General features: G+C 40.8%; 1 protein-coding gene across 1 annotated transcript in view; it reads left to right on the top strand.

The window, feature by feature from the left end:
* LOC141139124 (galactoside alpha-(1,2)-fucosyltransferase 2-like) overlaps window positions 1-11,112 on the top strand; it is a 42,695-nt gene extending 31,583 nt beyond the window's left edge. The window contains exon 2 of the mRNA XM_073624945.1: window positions 9,948-11,112. Within this exon, the coding sequence (XP_073481046.1) occupies window positions 9,971-11,017 (1,047 nt within the window). The 5' untranslated portion in view covers window positions 9,948-9,970 and the 3' untranslated portion in view covers window positions 11,018-11,112. The remainder of the gene's footprint in view (window positions 1-9,947) is intronic.
* The last annotated feature ends 11,011 nt before the right edge of the window (window positions 11,113-22,123 follow it).

Here is a 22,123-nt window from a genome sequence, read left to right on the forward strand (position 1 = left end):
CATATAGAAGAATTGTTCTCTCCATCTTCCTCCCGCAGTCTCTGAATGCCTGCTTCTCCTCTCCCTGTCACAGGCATTCCGATACTGCAGGAGGAAGATGAAGAGAATAATTGTTCTATATGCAGCCACCCCCACTGCTCCTCCTATCCAGGGGGGCCGCACTCACGTTTTCTGTTATCCGGCCCCAAGGTGTCTGCAGCAGGTCACAGGTGTCTGCTCTGGCTCCTCCCCCTTCACAGTCACGCCCCCCAGAACTGACAGCTGACCTATACGGGCGCCGTGCGGCCGCGGAGAGGCCGAAGGTGTCTCATCTAGCTCCTCCCCCCGGCGCTGATGGCTGAGCTTAACTGGCAGCCGGACGGCCGCGGAGAGGCTGGATGAGCAGCACGAGCTCAAAGAGCAGCCCAGCTGCCTTGGGCCCTGGAAGGACTTGCAGCCTGGCAGGCCCCAGTGGCCGCAGCCCTCCGAGCAAGTGCCCGGTTTGCCCTATGGCCAATCCGGGCCTGCTCCCCAGTCTCATCAGACCACAGTACATGGTTCCAGTAATCCATGTCCTTAGTCTGCTGGTCTTCAGCAAACTGTTTGCGGGCTTTCTTGTGCATCATATTTAGAAGAGGCTTCCTTCTTGGACAACAACCATGCAGACCAATTTGATGCAGTGTGCAGCGTATGGTCTGAGCACTGACAGACTGATCCCCCACCCCTTCAACCTCTGCAGGAATGCTGGCAGCACTCATACATCTATTTCCCAAAGACAACCTCTTGATTTGATGCTCAGCATGTGCACTTAACTTGTTTGGTAAACCATGGCGAGGCCTGTTCTGAGTGGAACCTGTCCTGTTAAACCGCTATATGGTCTTGGCCACCATGTTGCAGCTCAGTTTCAGGGTCTTGGCAATCTTCTTATAGCCTAGGCCACCTTTAAGTAGAGCAACAATTCTTTTTTTCAGATGCTCAAAGAGTTCTGCCATGTTGAACTTCCAGTAACCAGTATGAGAGAGTGGGAGCGATAACACCACATTTAACACATCTGCTCCCTATTCACACCTGAGACCTTGTAACACGGGGGGGGGGGTGGCTAATTGGGCCCAATTTGGACATTTTCACTTAGGGGTGTACCCACTTTTTTTGCCAGCGGTTTAGATATTAATGGCTGTGTGTTGAGTTATTTTGAGGGGACAGCGAATTTACACTGTTATACAAGCTGTACACTCACTATTTTACATTTGCAGCAAAGTGTAATTTCTTCAGTGTTGTCATATGAAAATATATAATAAAATATTTACAAAAATGTGAGGGGTGGCCCTGCACAATTAATTTATCCCTTACAAAAAAAAATCCTGTGGTGCTGGCACTTTTTTGCAGTAACAGGAAAAAATTATGGAACACCTAATGTTTCAAGAAGACCATAAACATCCCACCTGAATCAGAGGACATAAGGGGACTAACATAAAAAAAATGTTGTGTCTCATCTCCTCCACATTAACTAGCAGAAACCTTAGAAAGAAGTGTGATGTGTATGGGAAACCATTATTCTATCTGTCCTTCCAGCACTATTTGTCTTCCCAATAACCCAAACTACAACTTTAACACCATCATTATTTACAGTTAGTATGAGGTCTTCTTAAATGCTGTCTTTGGTTTGTGACAAACATCCACTGCTACTGTGCAAAAACTCTATCTTTGATTCTTTGCCTATACTGTATGTTCAATAGCAAACTGCAGTCTTGTCCTAATGTTCTTTTTGGACAACAAAGGCTTTACCCTAGCATACCTTCTATGCAGGTTTAATTGGTGCAATCCAGTGGCCTAACTAGAACCTTCAGGGCCCCAGTGCAAGAATCCATGAAGAGCCCACCTGACCCTTAGCTAGGGCCCTTCTCTCGAGGCCGGTAGTGAAACATAAGTGCAACCTTGGGGACCACAGTAGTTCCACCACTGGTGTCAGTAGTTTTTTATTTTTGTTATTTTATTTTTTTACCATTTTTTTTTTATTTTACAATCTTATTTTTTACAGTTTTTTTAGGATCTCCATTGGGGGACTTTGGTGAGATATCAGGGGTCTAAACAGACCTCTGATGTTATATGTTTGAGACAGAGAAAGGAGATTGTGGACACAGCCCTCAATCTCCATCTCTGCAGACTCAGCAGCAAAGCATGAATGGACAGGAATAGCTCTGTACAGAGACATTCAACACAGTTTACTATGTGTCAGTTATGAAATAACAGAGCCTGTGACTGGTATGGATCACTGACTCTCCACTCAGAAAAGGAAGGGGCTGGTAAATTACACATTTACCTGCCCCTTCCCTGCTCTCTATCCTGACAGAGCTGGAGGAGACAAGGGGAGAGCACACGGGGGGGCAGCAGAAAGAAGCTGGAGGAGAGCAGGGGAGGCTGCATATACAGGGACCAATAGAGAGATCAGTTCCTCTATATGCATCTGCCTCTCCTCCTATCCAGGTGTACAAGGGGGCCACACAGGTTGCAATTGTAACCCCTGTGGTTAAGCCCCTGGTGCAATCTCTTTATGATTGTAGATACATGACACAATCAGACCTTAGGCTGAACTTCCTGGGGTGGCCAGCCCTGAACAAATTAGCAACCATTTGAAATCTAGACCGCTTGTAGATTGTTTACCTTACAGCAAAATTAATAATTCTTAAAAATAATCTGGTGATCTTTTTAAAATACTTGCTAGACTCATAGGAATCTAAAACCCATCAGTTGCATGTGGTAAAATCAATAGTTACCCCCATTCCCACCAGTGTTGCCAACCGCTCATAGATTTACGGGAAGTCCGTAAAAACAGGGCACTTTTTCGGTGCCCGTAAATGTCTGTAGGAGCTGAATGGTGCCAGTAAAAATGGCTACAACAGGCTCAGATGAGAATTGCGCATGCGCTAACGCTGGAAATTCCCGAGACAATCCGATCATGAGCCCGCCACTCACCACACATGTCCTGGCCTCTGTATGTCTATGGGGAAATGGGGGGTGACCTCTATTAGCAGTACAGTCCGTGTCCTGTCCGGTTAGAAGGTCGGCTCTGCACCCGGCCCACACCAGTAATGTTCTCTGTCCTTGTTGATCCTTCATCACACTGGCAGTGCGAGGGCGAAATGCTGACAAGCCAATAACCCCACCCGGGCTCCATGAACACCCCCCACCAGTAGTGAGATGGTACAGTCTGCGGAACTTCCTGTTTACCTCCGCCTCTGCATGCTGGGCCTGGAGGAAGAGGACAGCATGGCATCCCATGCGAAGAGGAGAGCTGTGCTGGAAGATGAGGAGATGGAGGATGAAATGGAAGGAGGAGGAGAAGAGGAGGACTGATCTCAGTGAGGTTGAGGAGTCTGAGGAGGACGATGATATGGATGAGGTGAGCCGGTGTGAAATACAAGGCTCAGCATGTCCTGGAATGCTGTGATGGGACTTGTAGTCCTTCATAGTGTTCATGCCTGGCCTGGTCAGTGTGTTGATATTGGTGTAGATGCGATTGTACAATAGCAGCCTGTGTATGGATGTGACTGCTGATATCTACATATTACAAGGAGAAGTCTGTGATCCTTATTGTGGGGGGGGGGGTAGGCAGTGTGTGGCTGTATTCTGTTGAGTGGAGTGTAGAACATACAGTTCATATTTCACAAGCTTAGTGTGCAGGGTTGCTAACCGCTAGTAAATGTACTGACAGTTTGTAAAAATCAGTGATTTTTTTTTACAACTGCCAGTAAATATCAGGGGCTGATAATTTAATGCTGTGTTGACTTTTTTAAGTATAAATCAAGCAAATGACTGTTCTAGGTATTGTCAGTGTTTCCATATCATATTTATACTGCTCAAATATTCACTGTTAGTTTTCAAGTTCTGTAATTTCTTAGGTTGCCAGTAAAAAATGTTGGCTCTTTACCACACGATCAGCTGCATCCAAAAACATCTGATCATGATGTAAACACAAGCCGGTTACCGGCATTCCTTTCCTCACGCTGACAGCATGAGGAGAGGAAAGCCAATAACCGGCTTGTGTGAAAGGGACATGTACACTGATAATCAGGGCACTGATTATCAGTGTCCTGATTATCGGTGCAGTCCAAACAGTGCCCACCAGTGCTGCCTATCAGTGCCCACCAGTGCTGTCAATCAGTGTCATCTATCAGTGCTGCCTTTCAGTACTCGCCAGTGTCGCCTACCAGTGCCCATCAGTGCCACCTATCAGTGCCACCTCATCAGTGCAGCCTATCAGTGCCCACCAGTTCTGTCAATCAGTGTCATCTATCAGTGCTGCCTTTCAGTGCTCGCCAGTGCCACCTACCAGTGCCCATCAGTGCCACCTATCAGTGCTACCTATCAGTGCCACCTATCAGTGCTGCCACATCAGTGCCCATCAGTGCAGCCTATCAGTGCCTATCAGTGCCACCTCATCAGTGCCCATTAGTGTAGCCTCATCACTTCACATCAGTGAAGGAGAAAAATTACCTGTCTGCAAAATTTTATAACAAACTATGAAAAACTTTTTTTTTTGTTTGGTCTTTTTTTCATTTATTTAGCAAGAATAAAAAACCTAGTGGTGATTAAATACTGACTCGGTTAAATTGATGATAGGCAACCTCTATCCTCATATTGATTAGTGGTTCCAAATTAATAATAACTACTGCAGTAGAGAACAGACACAAAAGATACGCTCAGCATCTTTCCAAATAACTGTTCTGCTTTATTATGACGCAATTGAAGGTTTTTATGCACATGATTACGTAGGTATCACATTAATATTACAATTGTACATTTATGGTAACAAGGGGCGTTACATAGGCAGGCTAATTCTAATCAGGACTCGAAAGAATGTAAACATTTACTGAAAACATTATTAGTGCCATGTGCACAGTGAGGGCAGAGTGCAATACATACAAAATACAATACAATTATATACAGAACTTACAAATTTCCATTACAGTCTCCCCTCTTTTGATCAATATTTTGATCACTAACCATACCTGCTATCACCTTTAACCTGGAACCTCCACACGCTTAGGTGGAGGTAGTCCTGGCCAAAGAGGCAAAAAAACTCCATTGTGGAGAAAATAATAGCTGAGCAACTTTTTCATTGCAAAATGACTTTTCATTGTGAAAAACAAATGATTGATAAGACATATTTACAGAGTACTGGCTGTACACTCCTGTGGCCAGAATGGCCTTCTAGCTGAATTGTGGACATGCTGACTTATCAGCATATGTAAACACAGACAATTCTACATGAAATGGAAGACATACAAAAGACAAATATGACTTCAACATGGCTAAACTATTTTTCAAATATATATATCCCTTACAATTAAAGTAATTGAATCAAAAAGTACCCTAGACTGTGATCACAAGAGGGAAACAAATCAAACACAGAGATTTCTTTAATTTAGTCATTTTTTGCAGTGTCTGGTGTGGATCCAGGTGACTTTTCCTTCAAGTTTTGCAAAAACTGTCATGAAATACATGCTGTATTGAGTCTCCAAACATTTCCTTATATATAAATGTCTCTTAACAATCCAAAAGTCACCTGGCTTTAGTTTTAGATCCTTCCAAACTTTTAGGATCTGGAATTAGGGAGAAAACACATAAATGAGTTTGTAAAAAACCTTAAAAGATCATCAGCATTCTCCGTGAGATCCGAATGGAGGACTTCAGCTGCTGAGACAAAATATAAGCAAGTGAGTAACACACTCCCAAACCAAATCTCATAGGGAGAGAGTCCAATATCCCCTTAGAGGCCTGATAAAATTTAAGAAAACATTCAGGCAAAAGTTTTCTAGTTTCTTACTTTACTTTGTCCGCTATATTGTAGACAGTAGGGGGTGTAAAAATAAAACCTCAAAACTTCTAGTAAGGACTCTCCTATAAAAATTATTTCCTCTGTTACTCTCTGTACTTTCTGCACTATGTACTTACAAACTACTTCTGATAACACTTTTTACTGTGGCCTTTGCAGTAGCATTTGCCACTGGACATCCAAGAAACATGTCCATACAGACAAAATACATACTTGTGAGATCCTAACTTGGACATCTGGATATATCTTTTTTTAATCTCTGGAAGGGATGTTCAGCTTTTGGTAACACCTTTGGTAACAGGTAAAACAAGAAGTGGTATGTTATAAAAACAACTGTGGTGAACCCTGGCTCTATCCCATGCTCATTTACTAAGGCAGCCATAACTGCTTGTGACTGATGACACGGTCCATGTGTCAAGCTGGAGGGAAAAGAGTGGCTGGCAGACATAAATGATCACCTTTTCCAAAGTCCTGTTTCATAAGAAGTTGCCCCCTGTGGACCACTTGTTCTTCTCGTTCTGGGGTCCCTAAAGTTGAATTATTAATCCCAGCTATACTGGGCCAGAACTAGGGTGGAATCTGTGAGTTGCACAGACCCATCAAGTGTCCGGGGCTGTAAATGCAGCATCCTTAGTCACCTGGTCTGCTTCCATGTGTGAAAGTTAATATGGCTACCTCAGCAAGAAGCTGGAAGGCTGAAAACAGCCGATCAAATTAACTTGGCATGCTTGGTTGGTTTACCTGCCGAAGTAAAAACAAACTTCTGGCCCTTCAAATGGAACCAAAAGCTCTCTATATCTCGACTATCTATATAAATATACACTCTTTTTATAGCTCACAGGCTTTGCTAAAACATGGAGCTCTGCTTCTTGAGCTGGGCAAAAAGGGTCCAATGACTTTGAATACAGAGTATCCTTCTGGGTGATAAACTGCATACTCAAATCTACAAAAAATTAAATATCTGGGTCTTCAGGGAGTGTGTCCTGCACTGGACTCGCAGCAGCTGATTCCTATGTCATCAATTTAACACATGCGTCTTTTCCTTTCTTTTGAATAAATGTACGCATTTTTCATTATTAGATTTGTACATAAACAAACTCATATTTTAAACCTTTCATTAGACAAACATTTAGTTAGCTGTAAATTTGCTGCACAGAATGTCGGACCATTGACCAAAACAATATCTAACTTTGTCTAATAGCACCTTTGCATAAGAGCTACAGCTCTGATATATCGGGGTGAACCCTTCATTACTGGGTCCAGCTTGCATAAATATATTACAATGTCTTGTTTTCTATCACACTATTTGTGTAAGAACTCCAGTTTCATGTTTCAAAAGACAACCTTTTCCTGGCAATATTATAATAAATGATAACAATACCCAGCGGTCATGCAGAGATGTCCATAAATCCAAAAATATTCTTCTGCTTATACCACTGTACTTACAAGAAAAAGGGGCACATCATTTCACAATCCACACATTCTGCTTTGGATTTCAAAAATAAAAATAAATAAAAACAAAAGGACCAATCTGTATGATGGACCAGAAAGCATCAAAAACTATAAAACAACTGGTTGCAGGTGGTATCTATCCTAACAGGGTGTGTGGACTTGATGTGATGGGTCTGTTATATTTAAATTTTATTTATTATTACTCTTACATCATGGACCGCACATCAAGTTTTCATCAAAAACCTTACAATATCATTTTTGTAGAAAAACTTCTTATGTATCCCATCCATCTTGGCTTTGTTAAATATTATGGCAGCTTTATTCAAAATAACAACCTCATCTTAATCTTTTTTTCTCTCAATAAGGGCTTATTGTATAAATGTAAAATTACAAAATTGTTATCTTAATCTAAACTAATCCCATTTTTACAAATTTCCCCAATAACCTGGATTTCATTTCCAACCAAAGGTTGTCTAAACCAGTTTCATTATATCTATATAATTGTTAAACTCATATTAGAAATAATACTCATTATTACTTAATTTTACTTAATTTCCCTTTTTTAAATGCACTGTTTCCACTATCAAAGGATATTTAATTTGTGTAATACACGGTTAAATGTAACCTTCATTTTACCATGTTTGGAAAACAGATTCAAAATAATTGTGATCACATTGTTTACCATTAGATTCGTTAACCCGGCACATTTTGTTATAAATGTTTTGTCTAAAAAACAGAAATTGGCAATGGTGTCCTTCCAGCTTATCACTGACCTCTCATCCCAGCCACATTTCTTTCATGAGAGCACAAAGGAGGGGGTCACATCTGCGTACATGACACACACAAGCAATAGAACTAAAGGTCCCAGCATTCGCACACACACCAATATCTCTCTAAAATCGCTTACATTTTTCCCATTTGTACACAACACATGCATATCATTCTCTCACTTTCTTTTAACTCTTTAATATTTCCCTGCATAAATTCTGCTTTCCTTATTTTGTTTAAATAACTTTTATATCTAGCTTCTATGATTCTATGATCAGATGGGCAGCCAGAGTGCTCATCCCATCTTCCCTCTCTGACAACATATAAAGTATTCTGTTTTACCTCTCATTTCTCTGTTTCTGACTTTTACTAGTTGTAGTGCCTGACCCCAAATTCATCCCACAACTTAACATGAAAATGTCCCTTTCTGTCTAGTGTTAATGTCACCCTTGATCCATCCTGCTCACATAGATAGCTGTTTCTCTAGCTGTTTACTCTGCATGATTCTTAGTCCCTGTGAACCTTGGTAACCCAGTTACCCAATGTGGATCACTGTCAACTTTAACCATTAATCTAGGGGCTCAGTATAGGCGGAACCACACCTTCGGTTCATATATAGCGCTCCTCTTGCGCTGGGCATTTGAGGGTCTCTTACCCTTCATTCCCTTACTTAATTCAATGCCCATAATGATTGGCCAGTCTTCTCTCTCTTCTCTACGTGTGCCTATACCCTCTTGCCTCTAAACTACTTTATCTAGCAGATGTACTACATATACCTGTGAACAGCACTATTCTTCCCTTTCTTATCTATAACACTCCAATGGACAATAGACAGGGACAACATAACATATAACCACCAATCAATACAGTTCGATTAAGGGGAGTAAAATAGGTACCCTTTGTCCCGAAAATGCCTTACCGATCAAGGAAGTCTGATAACTCAAATGTAAGCAAAAGGCTTACCTCAGCCGGCTGATTATCAGAAATTCCCGGATCGTATCAAGCTCCTCGTTTCGGATACTCAGGGTCACCTGGAATCCCCTCCTGGCTGGCTCGCCATGCTGACTCGGTTAAATTGATGATAGGCAACCCCTATCCTCATATTGATTAGTGGTTCCAAATTAATAATAACTACTGCAGTAGGGAACAGACACAAAAGATACGCTCAGCATCTTTCCAAATAACTGTTCTGCTTTATTATGACGCAATTGAAGGTTTTTATGCACATGATTACGTAGGTATCACATTAATATTACAATTGTACATTTATGGTAACAAGGGGCGTTACATAGGCAGGCTAATTCTAATCAGGACTCGAAAGAATGTAAACATTTACTGAAAACATTATTAGTGCCGTGTGCACAGTGAGGGCAGAGTGCAATACATACAAAATACAATACAATTATATACAGAACTTACAAATTTCCATTACAATACTACCAAAAGAAAAGTATATTTGTGTGAAAAAAAGGAAGTATGAAAGGGGGTAAAAGTGCCCAGTAGGCAAGTGGATAAAGTCATATAGTTATAAAATATAGGAAAGCGTAAGTTGGCTGGGAGGAACATGGAAATAAATATTCTCAGTAAAAGACTTTACCATATACGATTTACACTATGTGAAAGGAAGAAAAATGTGGGATGACTCCCTCTCTTTCATCTAAAATTAGACTAGCATCTTATCTATTTGTATCACTTGTATTAGATGCTCTCCTTTTTCTCTTCCCTAGTGACAACCACCAATATTAACATTACTGACTTCACCATATGTCACAACCGTGCAAGTAATCATGTAGTATTCATGCACTAGGACCATTTACTGTATGTTAGCTTTTGAAAGGATTAATGTATATAACGTAACAATGTCATGTCTAAAAACCTTTTGTGATTTCTTTATCTTCTTATTTATATCTAGGACTTTAAAAATTCTGTTTTGAAATGGACCTCAATTTAAAGAAGATGAGTGTGCTTTTAATGTTATTTGCTGTTAAAGTATTATTTTTCTGGTATTGTGTCACCAGGAAATCAAGTCTTGTAACAGAGATCCATTATACAAACCATGAGAGTAGCTCTTGCATTAACCTACTTGTCATAAACAGATCACTTCCCATCAACTCACAATCAGATGCTGTCATGTGGACTGCAAATACTTCTGCACACCTTGGAAACAAAATGGGGGAGTATGCAGTGCTTTATGCTCTGGCAAAGCTTAATGGACACCAAGGGTACATTTTACCAGAGATGCATAATGAGCTAGGAAGGATATTTAAGATAAAATTGCCTATTCTTCATCAGGATGTTCTTGGCCAGATTAAATGGCGGAAATATAAACTGAATGACTGGATGTCACCAGAATATTCCAACATCTCTGGACAATATGTTAAATTGTTTGGTACTCCATGTTCATGGACCTTCTATCATCACATAAGGGAAGAAATTCTACAAGAATTCACTTTTCAAGACCATATTAAGGAAGAGGCAAATTCATACCTTGCAAACCTGAAAGGGAATAGAACAAATGTGACCTATATCGGAGTTCATGTTCGCAGGGGGGACAATGTATCTGTCATGGCTCAGGCAAAGAAAGGTGTGGTAGCTGACAAAAACTATATGCAAAAAGCTATGGACTATTTCAGAAAGAAGTATGATAACCCCCTCTTTGTGGTGACCAGTAATGGGATGGATTGGTGTAAAGAGAACATTAATACCTCTCTAGGAGATGTACATTTTACTGGAAATGGCAACAAACGTTCTCCTGCCCGTGATTTTGCCCTCCTGGCACATTGTAACCACACCATTATGACCATCGGGACATTTGGCTATTGGGCTGCATACTTGGCTGGTGGTGAAACCATCTACCTTACAAACTTCACTTTGCCAGACTCCCCTTATCTTAAAATTTTCAAATATGAAGCGGCTTTTCTCCCAGAATGGATTGGAATTCCTGCCGACCTGTCCCCACTGTTAAAAAAATCAAATCTTTAATTTATTTATTTTTTGTTGTCTTATTTGATCGTAAATTACATATTAATCTCTTTGGGGGATCCACAAGATGTAATAAATATTTGAGTTAAACATAATTATGTATAACTGATATGGTACAAAGGTAATCTGCCCCTTTCTATGTGCCAAACACTGCGCTCATGGGACTAGCCCCTCACTCTAAGCAGCCACTTAATGATACAAAATCATGTAAATTAATAATAAATGATACACTATAAACTCGCCCTCACCAATAGTGTAATCAAATAGCAGCGCTAAAAATACTAAAAAGATCTATAAGAAAAAAAATGTATATATATATATACGTGATTACTGAATGTGATACCTAAATTAACATCTGTTTGTTGACAGCGCTAAATAAATAAGTGTTTCTAATAAACAGACATAGTGTGACCCATCTGTGTAATAATCTTATATCTAAAGAAAAAATGTTCAACATATAAAGTCCAAAAATTGAGTGAAACGTAGTGAGTAATGGCGATAATATCAAATATATGATCTTCAGTGATAATATCTTCCACCACACCGCTGTGATTGTGACTTCCACTCCCCTTCAGCGAGTAAATTCACCAGCTCTTTTTGTCTTACACTCTCGTGTTCGGCTCACAGGCTTTTCCCACACAGTAGGGGGCAAAGTGATAACCTCCAATCAATCCCCGTTTAGTTATCCAGAGTTTATATGCAAACGCTCTCTCCACATGAAAGAAAGGAAAAGCGATCCAATAGTGCAGTAACGCAACAAACTTTAATAAAAAGTGACACTCTCCTCCACCATTGAACTCACATTTCACAAATTTCAATCAAGCGAATAGGCACAGCAATCATGGTCATCACCAACAACACTTCAAACGGTAAACTGGACGTATGGTGGTCACGGCGGACCCAGGTAATCTGTTGGACGGTGAAACTCTCACCCGTTCCCTGGAGTCTCCCGTAGCCGCTTCCCCGCTCACTCGTATGGCGCTCCCTGTCACAGCGTCACAGCGTCCTACGTCAAGCTTCTTCGATTGCCGTATAGCGTGGCTATACGGCAATCGAAGAAGCTTGACGTAGGACGCTGTGACGCTGTGACAGGGAGCGCCATACGAGTGAGCGGGGAAGCGGCTACGGGAGACTCCAGGGAACGAGTGAGAGTGTCACCGTTCAACAGACTACCTGGGTCCGCCGTGACCACCATACGTCCAGTTTACCGTTTGAAGTGTTGTTGGTGATGACCATGATTGCTGTGCCTATTCGCTTGATTGAAATTTGTGAAATGTGAGTTCAATGGTGGAGGAGAGTGTCATTTTTTATTAAAGTTTGTTGCGTTACTGCACTATTGGATCGCTTTTCCTTTCTTTCATGTGGAGCGAGCGTTTGCATATAAACTCTGGATAACTAAACGGGGATTGATTGGAGGTTATCACTTTGCCCCCTACTGTGTGGGAAAAGCCTGTGAGCCGAACACGAGAGTGTAAGGCAAAAAAGAGCTGGTGAGTTTACTCGCTGAAGGGGAGTGGAAGTCACAATCACAGCGGTGTGGTGGAAGATATTATCACTGAAGATCATATATTTGATATTATCACCATTACTCACTACGTTTCACTCAATTTTTGGACTTTATATGTTGAACATTTTTTCTTTAGATATAAGATTATTACACAGATGGGTCACACTATGTCTGTTTATTAGAAATACTTATTTATTTAGCGCTGTCAACAAACAGATGTTAATTTAGGTATCACGTATATATATATATATATAAAATGTTTTTCTTATAGATCTTTTTAGTATTTTTAGCGCTGCTATTTGATTACACTATTGGTGAGGGCGAGTTTATAGTGTATCATTTATTATTAAGTTAAACATAATTACTTGTCCTAATCGGCCTGGGGTGAATTTGTTTAAAACCTACTATTGACCCATAAGAGCAAAATAACTGTCAAGGCCAGAGTAAATTTGAAGGTGTTACTGTCTTTGTACGTGTCAATATGGACTACCAGCAAACCTATGGTGGTCTTTTTGAACAGATTTCACTTCCTGAGTTCTGACTGTCTGCATAAAAGTGCTATTTTACACTTGCTTCAAAATATGGCTTCGGACAAGCTTTATTAAAGTTCTCTGAATGCCAGTCAAAGCCCCAGTCACTAAATAAAATAGTTAGCTTACAGTCCTGTTTACACCTTGCTTTTGCTTGGTGCTTCGATGAGGCTTAGGTGGGGCTTCGATGAGTCTTCGTGGGGCTTCAATGAGTCTTCGTGGGGCTTCAATGAGGCTTTGGTGGAGCTTCAGTGAGGCTTCGGTGGAGCTTCAGTGAGGCTTCGGTGGAGCTTCAGTGAGGCTTCGGTGGAGCTTTGGTGGGGCTTTGATGAGGATTCAGTGGGGTTTCAAGCGAGCTTTGCCATAAACTTCTATGGAGGCTTTGAAAACGCTTTGAAGCACCACTGAAGCCACATGGGGATTCATTTTTGAAGCAAAGCCAAAGCAAAGAGAAGCAAAAGTAAGGTGTAAACAGGACTGTAAGCTAACCATTTTATTTAGTGACAGGGGCTTTGATTGGCGTTCAGAGAGCTTTAGCCAAGCCTGTCCGAAGTCTTGTTTTGAAGCAAGTGTAAACTATCCGTTAATGTGTGTTGAAGCCAAAGCAAGTGTAAATGAGTCCTTAGATGGCAATTATCTGAAGTGGGATAGAAAAAAAGTCAGCACTGGTGTGCAACTATTAAACTTCTAACTGACTCTGCAATACTGGCATGTTTCACCCTCTTTTTTCCTTGTCAAAAGAAGTTTATTGAGTATACAATGTTATAAAGATACATAAAGCAAGTTTACAAGGATCTATAAAGTAAGCTCATTGTTTTACAGTAGGGTTTATATAGGTAAATATCATGAAATTTCAAATATTAAACATTGGGTTCACGTAAACCTAAATTAAAGATATATATCATTTCCTTAGTTACTTTTGTAGGTATTTAAATGATTTATACCTACTATACATATTGTTTACAAGTAGAGTGTATATAGGTCAAATAAATTCTGATAATGAGCTTTAATCGTAAGGTGGAGAAAAGGAAAGAGAAAGAAGAAAAAGGGTTGAAAGGTAGAGGTATGGTCCACAAGGTTGTCCCGCTCGTCAGTTTATTATTCTTTTTAGTTTTCACCCTCTTTTTTATAATGCTGTTTTTAGTTTTTAGTGCTGTGATAGCTTGACTAAAAAAAAAATCACCTGCACCTAGATAACCTTTATTTTTTTTTTTTTTAGACAAGTAGACATTTCTTTTGGTGGTATTTATTAAAAAATAAAAAATATTACACATTTTAAAAATAGTGTTCCCTTTTTTTCTGTTATAAAAAGTATAAAATAAAATTGCCAGAACATTACAAATACCCCAAAATTGGGGACACACCAAGGTAATGTTATTTTTTTGCAACAATTTTTAAAAATGAAGAAACATGCTAGCACTGAGGTGCTTTGCCTTTAAAAGCCACCCAATAAAGCCAAGTGCAAATCTTCCATTATTAGTTGAAATAGGTTTCCTAGAGTATGAAATTATATTGCACTGAAATTGCTAGATGCCATGGATAAACCCTCCTTCAAAACAATCTCACAAACATTGGTGGTCAGTGGTACTTTAACCACTTCAGCCCCGGAAGAATTTACCCCTTTCCTGACCAGAGCACTTTTTGCGATTCAGCACTGCATCGCTTTAACTGACAATTGCTTCGGTGGTGCACCCAAACAAAATTGACGTCCTATTTTCCCACAAATAGAGCTTTCTTTTGGTGATATTTGATCGCCTCTGCTTTTTTTTTTTTTTTTTGCACTATAAACAAAAAAAGAGCGACAATTTTGAAAAAGAAACAAAATATTTTGTACTTTTTGCTATATTAAATATATATATTTTTTAAAAAAAGCAATTTTTTTCTTGGTTTAGGCTGATATGTATTCTTCTACATATTTTTTGTAAAAAAAAAAAATCGCAATAAGCGTACATTGATTGGTTTGCGCAAAAGTTATAGCGTCTACAAAATAGGGGATAGATTTAAAGCATTTTTATTTTATTTTTTTACTAGTAATGGTGGCAATCTGAATTTTTTATCGTGACTGTGACAGATACATCGGACAATGTTGACACATTTTTTGGACCATTGGCATTAATACTGCGATCAGTGCTATAAAAATGCATTGATTACTGTAAAAATGTCACTGGCAGTGAAGGGGTTAACACTAGGGGTTGATCTAGGGGTTAACTGTGTTCCCTGGGAGGTGATTCTAGCTGAAAGGGGAGGGGACTGTTTAGAGGAAGTGACGGATTGTGGTTCCTAGCTAATAGGAACACACTGTCACTCCTGTCAGAACAGAACAGGGAAGTGTGTGTTTACACACACTCATCCCTGTTCTGGCTTTCCTGCTCACGATCGCTCGTGGCCGGCGGTTATCGTGACCGTCGGCCACGAGCATCGGCACCACTGCTGTGCAGCTGGCACGCGAGCGCGTGCCTGCTATCCCAACCCCACGAGCCGACCTGTCGCAGTATAACTGCAGCGGTTGGTCGGGATGCGGTTAACCTCTCCCGAAAAAAAGAGCCCAAAAATCATTTGTGGTCAGCGGAATTTAAAAAAAAACCCACAGCACATCACTGGCGATAAGGAGCACTTTAAGCCCCCCAAACAATCCACAACATTGGAGGTCAGTGGCATTTTAAATCCCCCCCTAAAATAATTCATAACATTGGAGGTCAGTGGCATTTTAAATCCCCCCTAAAATAATTCATAACATTGGAGGTCAGTGGCATTTTAAATCCCACCTAAAATAATCCACAACATTGGAGGTCAGTGGCATTTTAAATCCCACCTAAAAGAATCCCACAATATTGGCAGTCAGCGGCACTTTAACCCCCCACCTTGAATGAAGCCTTCCTCTACAGCAGTAGTACTGTTTAGATTTGTGATCACTGTAATTGGCCATCAGAGTGATCACAAGGTACAAAGCAACTTTGATTGGCTCTGGGTCTTTCTCTGCTGTCTAATGATGGAAAGATTCTATGCACTGGGTGCAGTCACCAACAGTAAACAAAAAGCCGTTTTAGAATAACCACTTCCCTAGCAGTCCCTAAAATGGCTGGTAGGGGGGTTGGTTAAAAAGCAGGAAACTACTTACAACAAGTCAGTACAGCCAACACATACGTGCGTCTGTCAGACCACTAATAGACAGTATAGGTGGTAGACAATTTGATCACTAATGCCGCGTACGCACAAGCAGAATTTCCATCAGAAAAAAACTCGGATGGTTTTTCCGACGAAATTCCACTCAAGCTTGCCTTGCATTCACACGGTCACAAAAAAGTTCTCTGAACTTTTGACCGCCAAGAACGCGGTGACGTACAACACGACAACGAGCCGAGAAAATGAAGTTCAATGCTTCCGAGCATGCGTCAAATTGTTTCCGAGCATGCATGATTTTTTGCACGTCCGAACTGCATACAGACAAACACATTTTCGGATAGGAACTTTTTTGCGACCGAAAAATAGAGAACCTGCTCTCAAACTTTTGCTGGCTGGAATTCTGCCAGCAAAAACCCGATAGAGCATATACACGGTCGGAATTTCTGACCAAAAGCTCTTATCTGACTTTTGCTGGCAGAATTTCTGATCATGTGTATGCATTAGAATCCTTACTTTGAAGGTGGATTAACAAGAAATCTTCTCTTATCTATTAATTTGTTCCATTAACACTTGGCTTGGTAGTTTGAATGTGACACAGATTTAGCTTAACAGTCTTCTATAGAGACCAATATGGACCATTAATTGATCTATTGAAGGATTGCTTTTATTACATGTGTGATTTTCTGAAGACTATATTATACTGCATGGATTTTTATGTACACTATACTGCTTACTTTTAACATTTCAATACACAGTCAATCACTCACTACTATAATTTTCTGCTACCCAGATTTTCTTTTAGTTTTTTTTTTAATTATTATTCTGGTGCACCAATATTTATTAAACAACTGTTTCCCCTTGTTTTCAGTTCATTTTTTTAATTTCTGTTTCTGTGGCCCCCTTTTCTATTCTATGTCAGGTTTTTACTTTTCTTAATAAATTATTTTATCTCTTCTGAGTCACATTATTATTACTAGAATTATGCAACACTTATAATTAAAAGCAATTAACACACATACACACAGAGGTTGAACTGGATAGACCAGTGTCTTTTTTTAAAACCTTACAAACCATGTAACTGTTCTATGGAGGACAATGTTGCTTGTTACCATCTCATAATTGATTCAAATACCAAGCATCAACTCAAATGGGCATTGGGCATATACATTTTATCATCATATGGAACTGAATTTTAGCCATACATGTGCATAGCTCCTTACAAGTATCAATAATCAATGTTTACTTATAGTTTCTATCCCTACAAGACAGCCATCTTGGAGATCAAACATGCTATAATATCCTGATGACACTCAAATTAGTCAAATTAGCAATATATCATAGTGTATAGCCAGCTTTATTGAACTATGTATAATTGGTAATCTGATCAATCACTGAATAATTGGAAGTGGCGATAAATGTACAGTACATGAGATTTTTTGGACCATTATTGTGTTATAATAATTTGTAATAATTGCTTTCTGTTCATTTAATCTTCATCTTGCTGTTTTACAAATCCAATGAAGATGAATACAGGGTTTTTTTTTTTGCTACTTAAAGGAGAAGTACAGCCAAAGCTTGTTTGGCTGTATTTCTCCTGTGGAACACAGAAGTAATGTTCATTTTTCACTTCTGCGACCCATTTTCAGCAGACAGCAGGCTGAAGCCCGCTGTCAGGTGACATCACAGAGCCAGTCCAGGCTTGGAAAGGATCACAACCATATGGTCAGGATCCACACAGACGCCTACTGGCACCCGGCTCAGCCTCTCAGCGAGCGCTGAGAGCCTGAGTCAGCCACTCCATGGGGGGGGCAGGGCAGAGAGCCGGTGACCGTCACTCACCATCTCTCTGCTCGCGGAGCCCTGAGAACTGAGCAATCATCAACGGTCTATTGCTTAGTTATTAGTCTTAGAGCCAGCGGGGGAAGGATGCTTGGTACCACCTAGGTAAGTATAATTACTGAAAAAAAAACAAAACTAAACTTCTCTTTTAAGGAAAGGTGATGATTGTATTTACATATCTGTGTCAACACCCAATTTATACTGATAATAATAATATATCCAGATACGTTCTGTTTTGGTCTTTACTGTAGATTGTATCCTTGAATTTTCTACCCATATAAACACTCCCTGTCAATCACTTGTATGTGGAGCCCAAGATGACGAAGCTGGCTTCTTGCACAGTTCCCATCCAAGCACCCCTGGAAATTGAGACAGGGTCTGTGAAGGTGATGGAAGGGCACAAGGGCCAGAGTGCAGTTGCAAAAGATAGGAACTTTTGAGTGCTGGCATCAGGTGAGCAGGGGTATGGCTGGTAGTACACCATGGATACGCCAGTGACTAAAAGCAGAGTCCAGTCACAAGCCGGGTCCAGTAACAGCTGAGCAAGATGGCAGTCAGGAATAAGCAGAGGTCAGCAACATGCAGGTAATGAGGTACAAATTCAATGGGTAGAATCTTGGTCTGGAGTCCAGGCCAAGGTCAGTAATGGCGCCAGTAACATAGACAGAAAGGGGTAATCCAAATGCAGGTCAGGTAGAAGCCAGGTCAATAACAAGGTCATTATAAGTTTCAGGATCAGAAACACAGAAGCAAAGACTGGAAGAGCATTCAGCAATGATCTTGTGCCGAGCTGAAATTTAAGTAGCCAGCTTGGTGCCAGTGGACATGCACAAACACCCATACATATACTGTGATGTGTGCATGCAAACATGTGCATGTCCAATTGCCTCTTTGCTTCCCCGCTGGAGCAAATTGGATCATGCTTTATTGGGTTTTCTTTGCCTTTCTCTGGATCAAGTGTGGGTATAGAATAGTGTTTATGAAGGTTTTTGTATTTTTTGTATGTGGCTTTTTATTTCCTCTGTTGATTGAACTGGATGGATGAAGTCAGACCTTCCAGATGTCCAGTCAGACCTTCCTTTCCAATGTTTTTTTTTACTTTAGACATGACACAGTCCATCCGAGACTCAGGTAACACCTTCAGATAACAATTACACAGAGCTTGCTCAGAGGGGTTGCCAGCCAGCATTCTGTTGTTACTATTATTCCCTACTCTTTCATACCCTGAGGGCACTCACAAGCCAAATCGGGTCTGGTTAAGTTTATTTTACAGTCATAGCTTAACCACATGCTGCCCGCCATATAGCAATATGACGTCAGCAAAGTGGTTGCAATATCCTGACTGGACGTGATATGACGTCGCCAGGATATCAAGCTGCTGCGCTCCCCCGGGGGTAAGCATCATGGCAATCGTTGTTTGTGCTGTGTCAGTCTGACACACCGCAACTCTGCTCTAGCTAAAGAGTCTCTGACAGAGACTCTTTACCACATGATCAGCCATGTCCAATCATGGCTGATCACGATGTAAACAGGAAGAGCCATTAAACGGCTTTTCCTCACTCGCGTCTGACAGACGCGAGTAGAGGAGAGCCGATCGGCTGCTCTCCTGACAGGGGGGGTCTGTGCTGATTGTTTATCAGTGCAGCCCCCCCTCGGATGCCCATCCAGGACCACCAGGATGCTGCCAGGACCACCAGGGATGGCCACCACACTGGACCACCAGTTATGCCACCCTAGACCACCAGGGAAATGCCAATCTGTGTTCAGGCAGCTGCCAATCAGTGCCCAGGCAGCTGCCAATCAGTGCCATTGAAAAATGCCTGCCAGTGACAGTGATGCCTATTAGTGAAATCCAGTGCCAACCATCAGTGCCCATCAATGCCCATCAGTGCCGCCTATCAGTGCTCAGCAGTGCCACCTATGAGTACCCATCGGTGCTGCCTATCAATGCCCATCAGTGCCGCATATCAGTGCCACCTATCAGTGCCGCCTATCAGTACCCATCAGTGCTGTCTATCAGTGCCCATCAGTGCCACCTCATTGGTGCCATCTCATTGGTGCCACCTCATCGGTGCCGCCTTATCAGTGCCCATCAGTGCCCATCAGTGCACCTTATCAGTATCCATCAGTGAAGGAGAAAACTTACTTATTTACAAAATTTTGTAACAAAACCTTTTTTTTTTCAAAATGTTTGGTCTTTTTTTATTTGTTTAGCAAAAAATAAAAACCGCAGAGGTGATCAAATACCACCAAAAGAAAGCTCTATTTGTGGGAACAAAATGATATAAAATTTAGTTTGGGTACAGTGTAGCAGGACTGCGCAATTGTCACTTAAAAAGTGACAGCACTGAAAGCTGAAAATTGGCCTGGGCAGGAAGGTGTGAAAGTGCCCTGTATTGAAGTGGCATTGAAAAAACACCAGGTACAAATCTTAAACAATATTTGTAATAAAACTAGAACAATTCACAATAAAGATAATAAATATTAATTGACACTTCAAATAAAATAATCTGCATCATGCAAATGCACCCATTTGCCCTTATCAGGGTGCTTTCAATGCATGAAAAAATGCAGATCCTTCATATGGACTGTGATCTATTCACTCACCACTGAATGTTCCTTTCATACATACCCGGTATGGTATTTTACTATTGCTATTAATCTACTACTGTTATTATCTTATTTCTTGCCTTGTTACATCCTTGTACTATGCAATGACCTCTTTTTTTTTTTTTACACATACTGTGCCTTACAAGAATTGAATGTTTGGTCGCCCGTAGGCATACTGTGTTGCTCATGTCTGTACTATGTTTTTATAACTCAATAAAAACGTATTGAAATCAAAATGCAGATCCTCACCATTAGGGTGCACCAACACCAGCTTGTCCATGTATATAGATGGCACCTGTATCTGAGCTCCTCATAGGTCCTCCTAAACTCTCTGGTGCTAAAATTGTCTCCTTAAAGGGAGTGGAAGGAATTTGGTACTCCAAAGTATTCCCAGACAGCAATTTCATAAATTTACTGCCTCAACTAACTGGAATAATCCTTCAGACAAATAAATTAATTCCAAAGGAAATTCCATCCCATAATCCTATAGAATCTTCAGCACTATGTGCCTTTGCAACCTGAACAACAAGGAGAGCTACCATTATAGTAGTGACATGCGTCAGATCGCTAGAGTGTCAACAGAGGTTGGTGCCATGTTCAGATTTCCATGAAAGAGGCCTTCTGCATGAGGTGTTAAATCAATGATTGGCAGGGCCTTACAGCTGCCATGATATTCCCGATAATAGATACCTTGATGGATGTAGAATTACTTCTGGGGAAATGAATAAAAAATATTCTAAAAGCAGATAAATATGTGTACTTTTATCTTTTTCTGGGATTGGATAGGGCGGGGGTCGACAACCTGTCAGTTGTGATCTACCAGTCTACCATGAGTTGGTGACGAGTAGATTGTGAACACGTCCCCTCATTGCTGACCCTGTGCTCTGCTTCACAGCTGCCCAGTGGAGCAGATGGGCACTCAGCCAATCCTAGGCTGCAGAGGCAGCCACCGCCCCTTGCATACATGAGGCTGAGGGGCATGGAAAGTCTCCAAAATACAGTAGCTCGGCGGGGTTCAGGGGTCTTCCGAGCTCTTTCACTGTGTGTAGTGTGCGCTTCATGTGAGAGGAGAGCCGGCGGGGATCAGCGCCAGAACATGCAGCTTTGCCATGGCAGCTTACCTGCGTCACTCTGCATAAGGAAAACACTTCTATGCTCTCTTACTTGGTCGCTGTCAGGATAACAAAGTATGTTCCCAATTATTTTTCATCTTGCTTCTGAGGCTGTACTGATCAAGGTACAAACCTTCATATTTGGTTTGACTGCCTGGTGGTACGTGAGTTTCGGAAGGCTATATTTGATACAGTGTTCATTTTGTCGACTAAAACTGACTAAAACATTTTAGTCAACTAACTTAATACCATTTTAGTCAACTGAAATACGACTAAAACAACTGAGATGACTAAAATATGACTGAAACTAAAATGGCATTTTATTCAAAAGACTAAATTGGGACTAAAACTAAAATGCCATTTTAGTCAAAAGACTAAAACTAAA

This window comes from Aquarana catesbeiana, linkage group LG04, assembly GCF_042186555.1.
Source record: "Aquarana catesbeiana isolate 2022-GZ linkage group LG04, ASM4218655v1, whole genome shotgun sequence".
NCBI classification, from domain to species: Eukaryota; Metazoa; Chordata; class Amphibia; order Anura; family Ranidae; genus Aquarana; species Aquarana catesbeiana.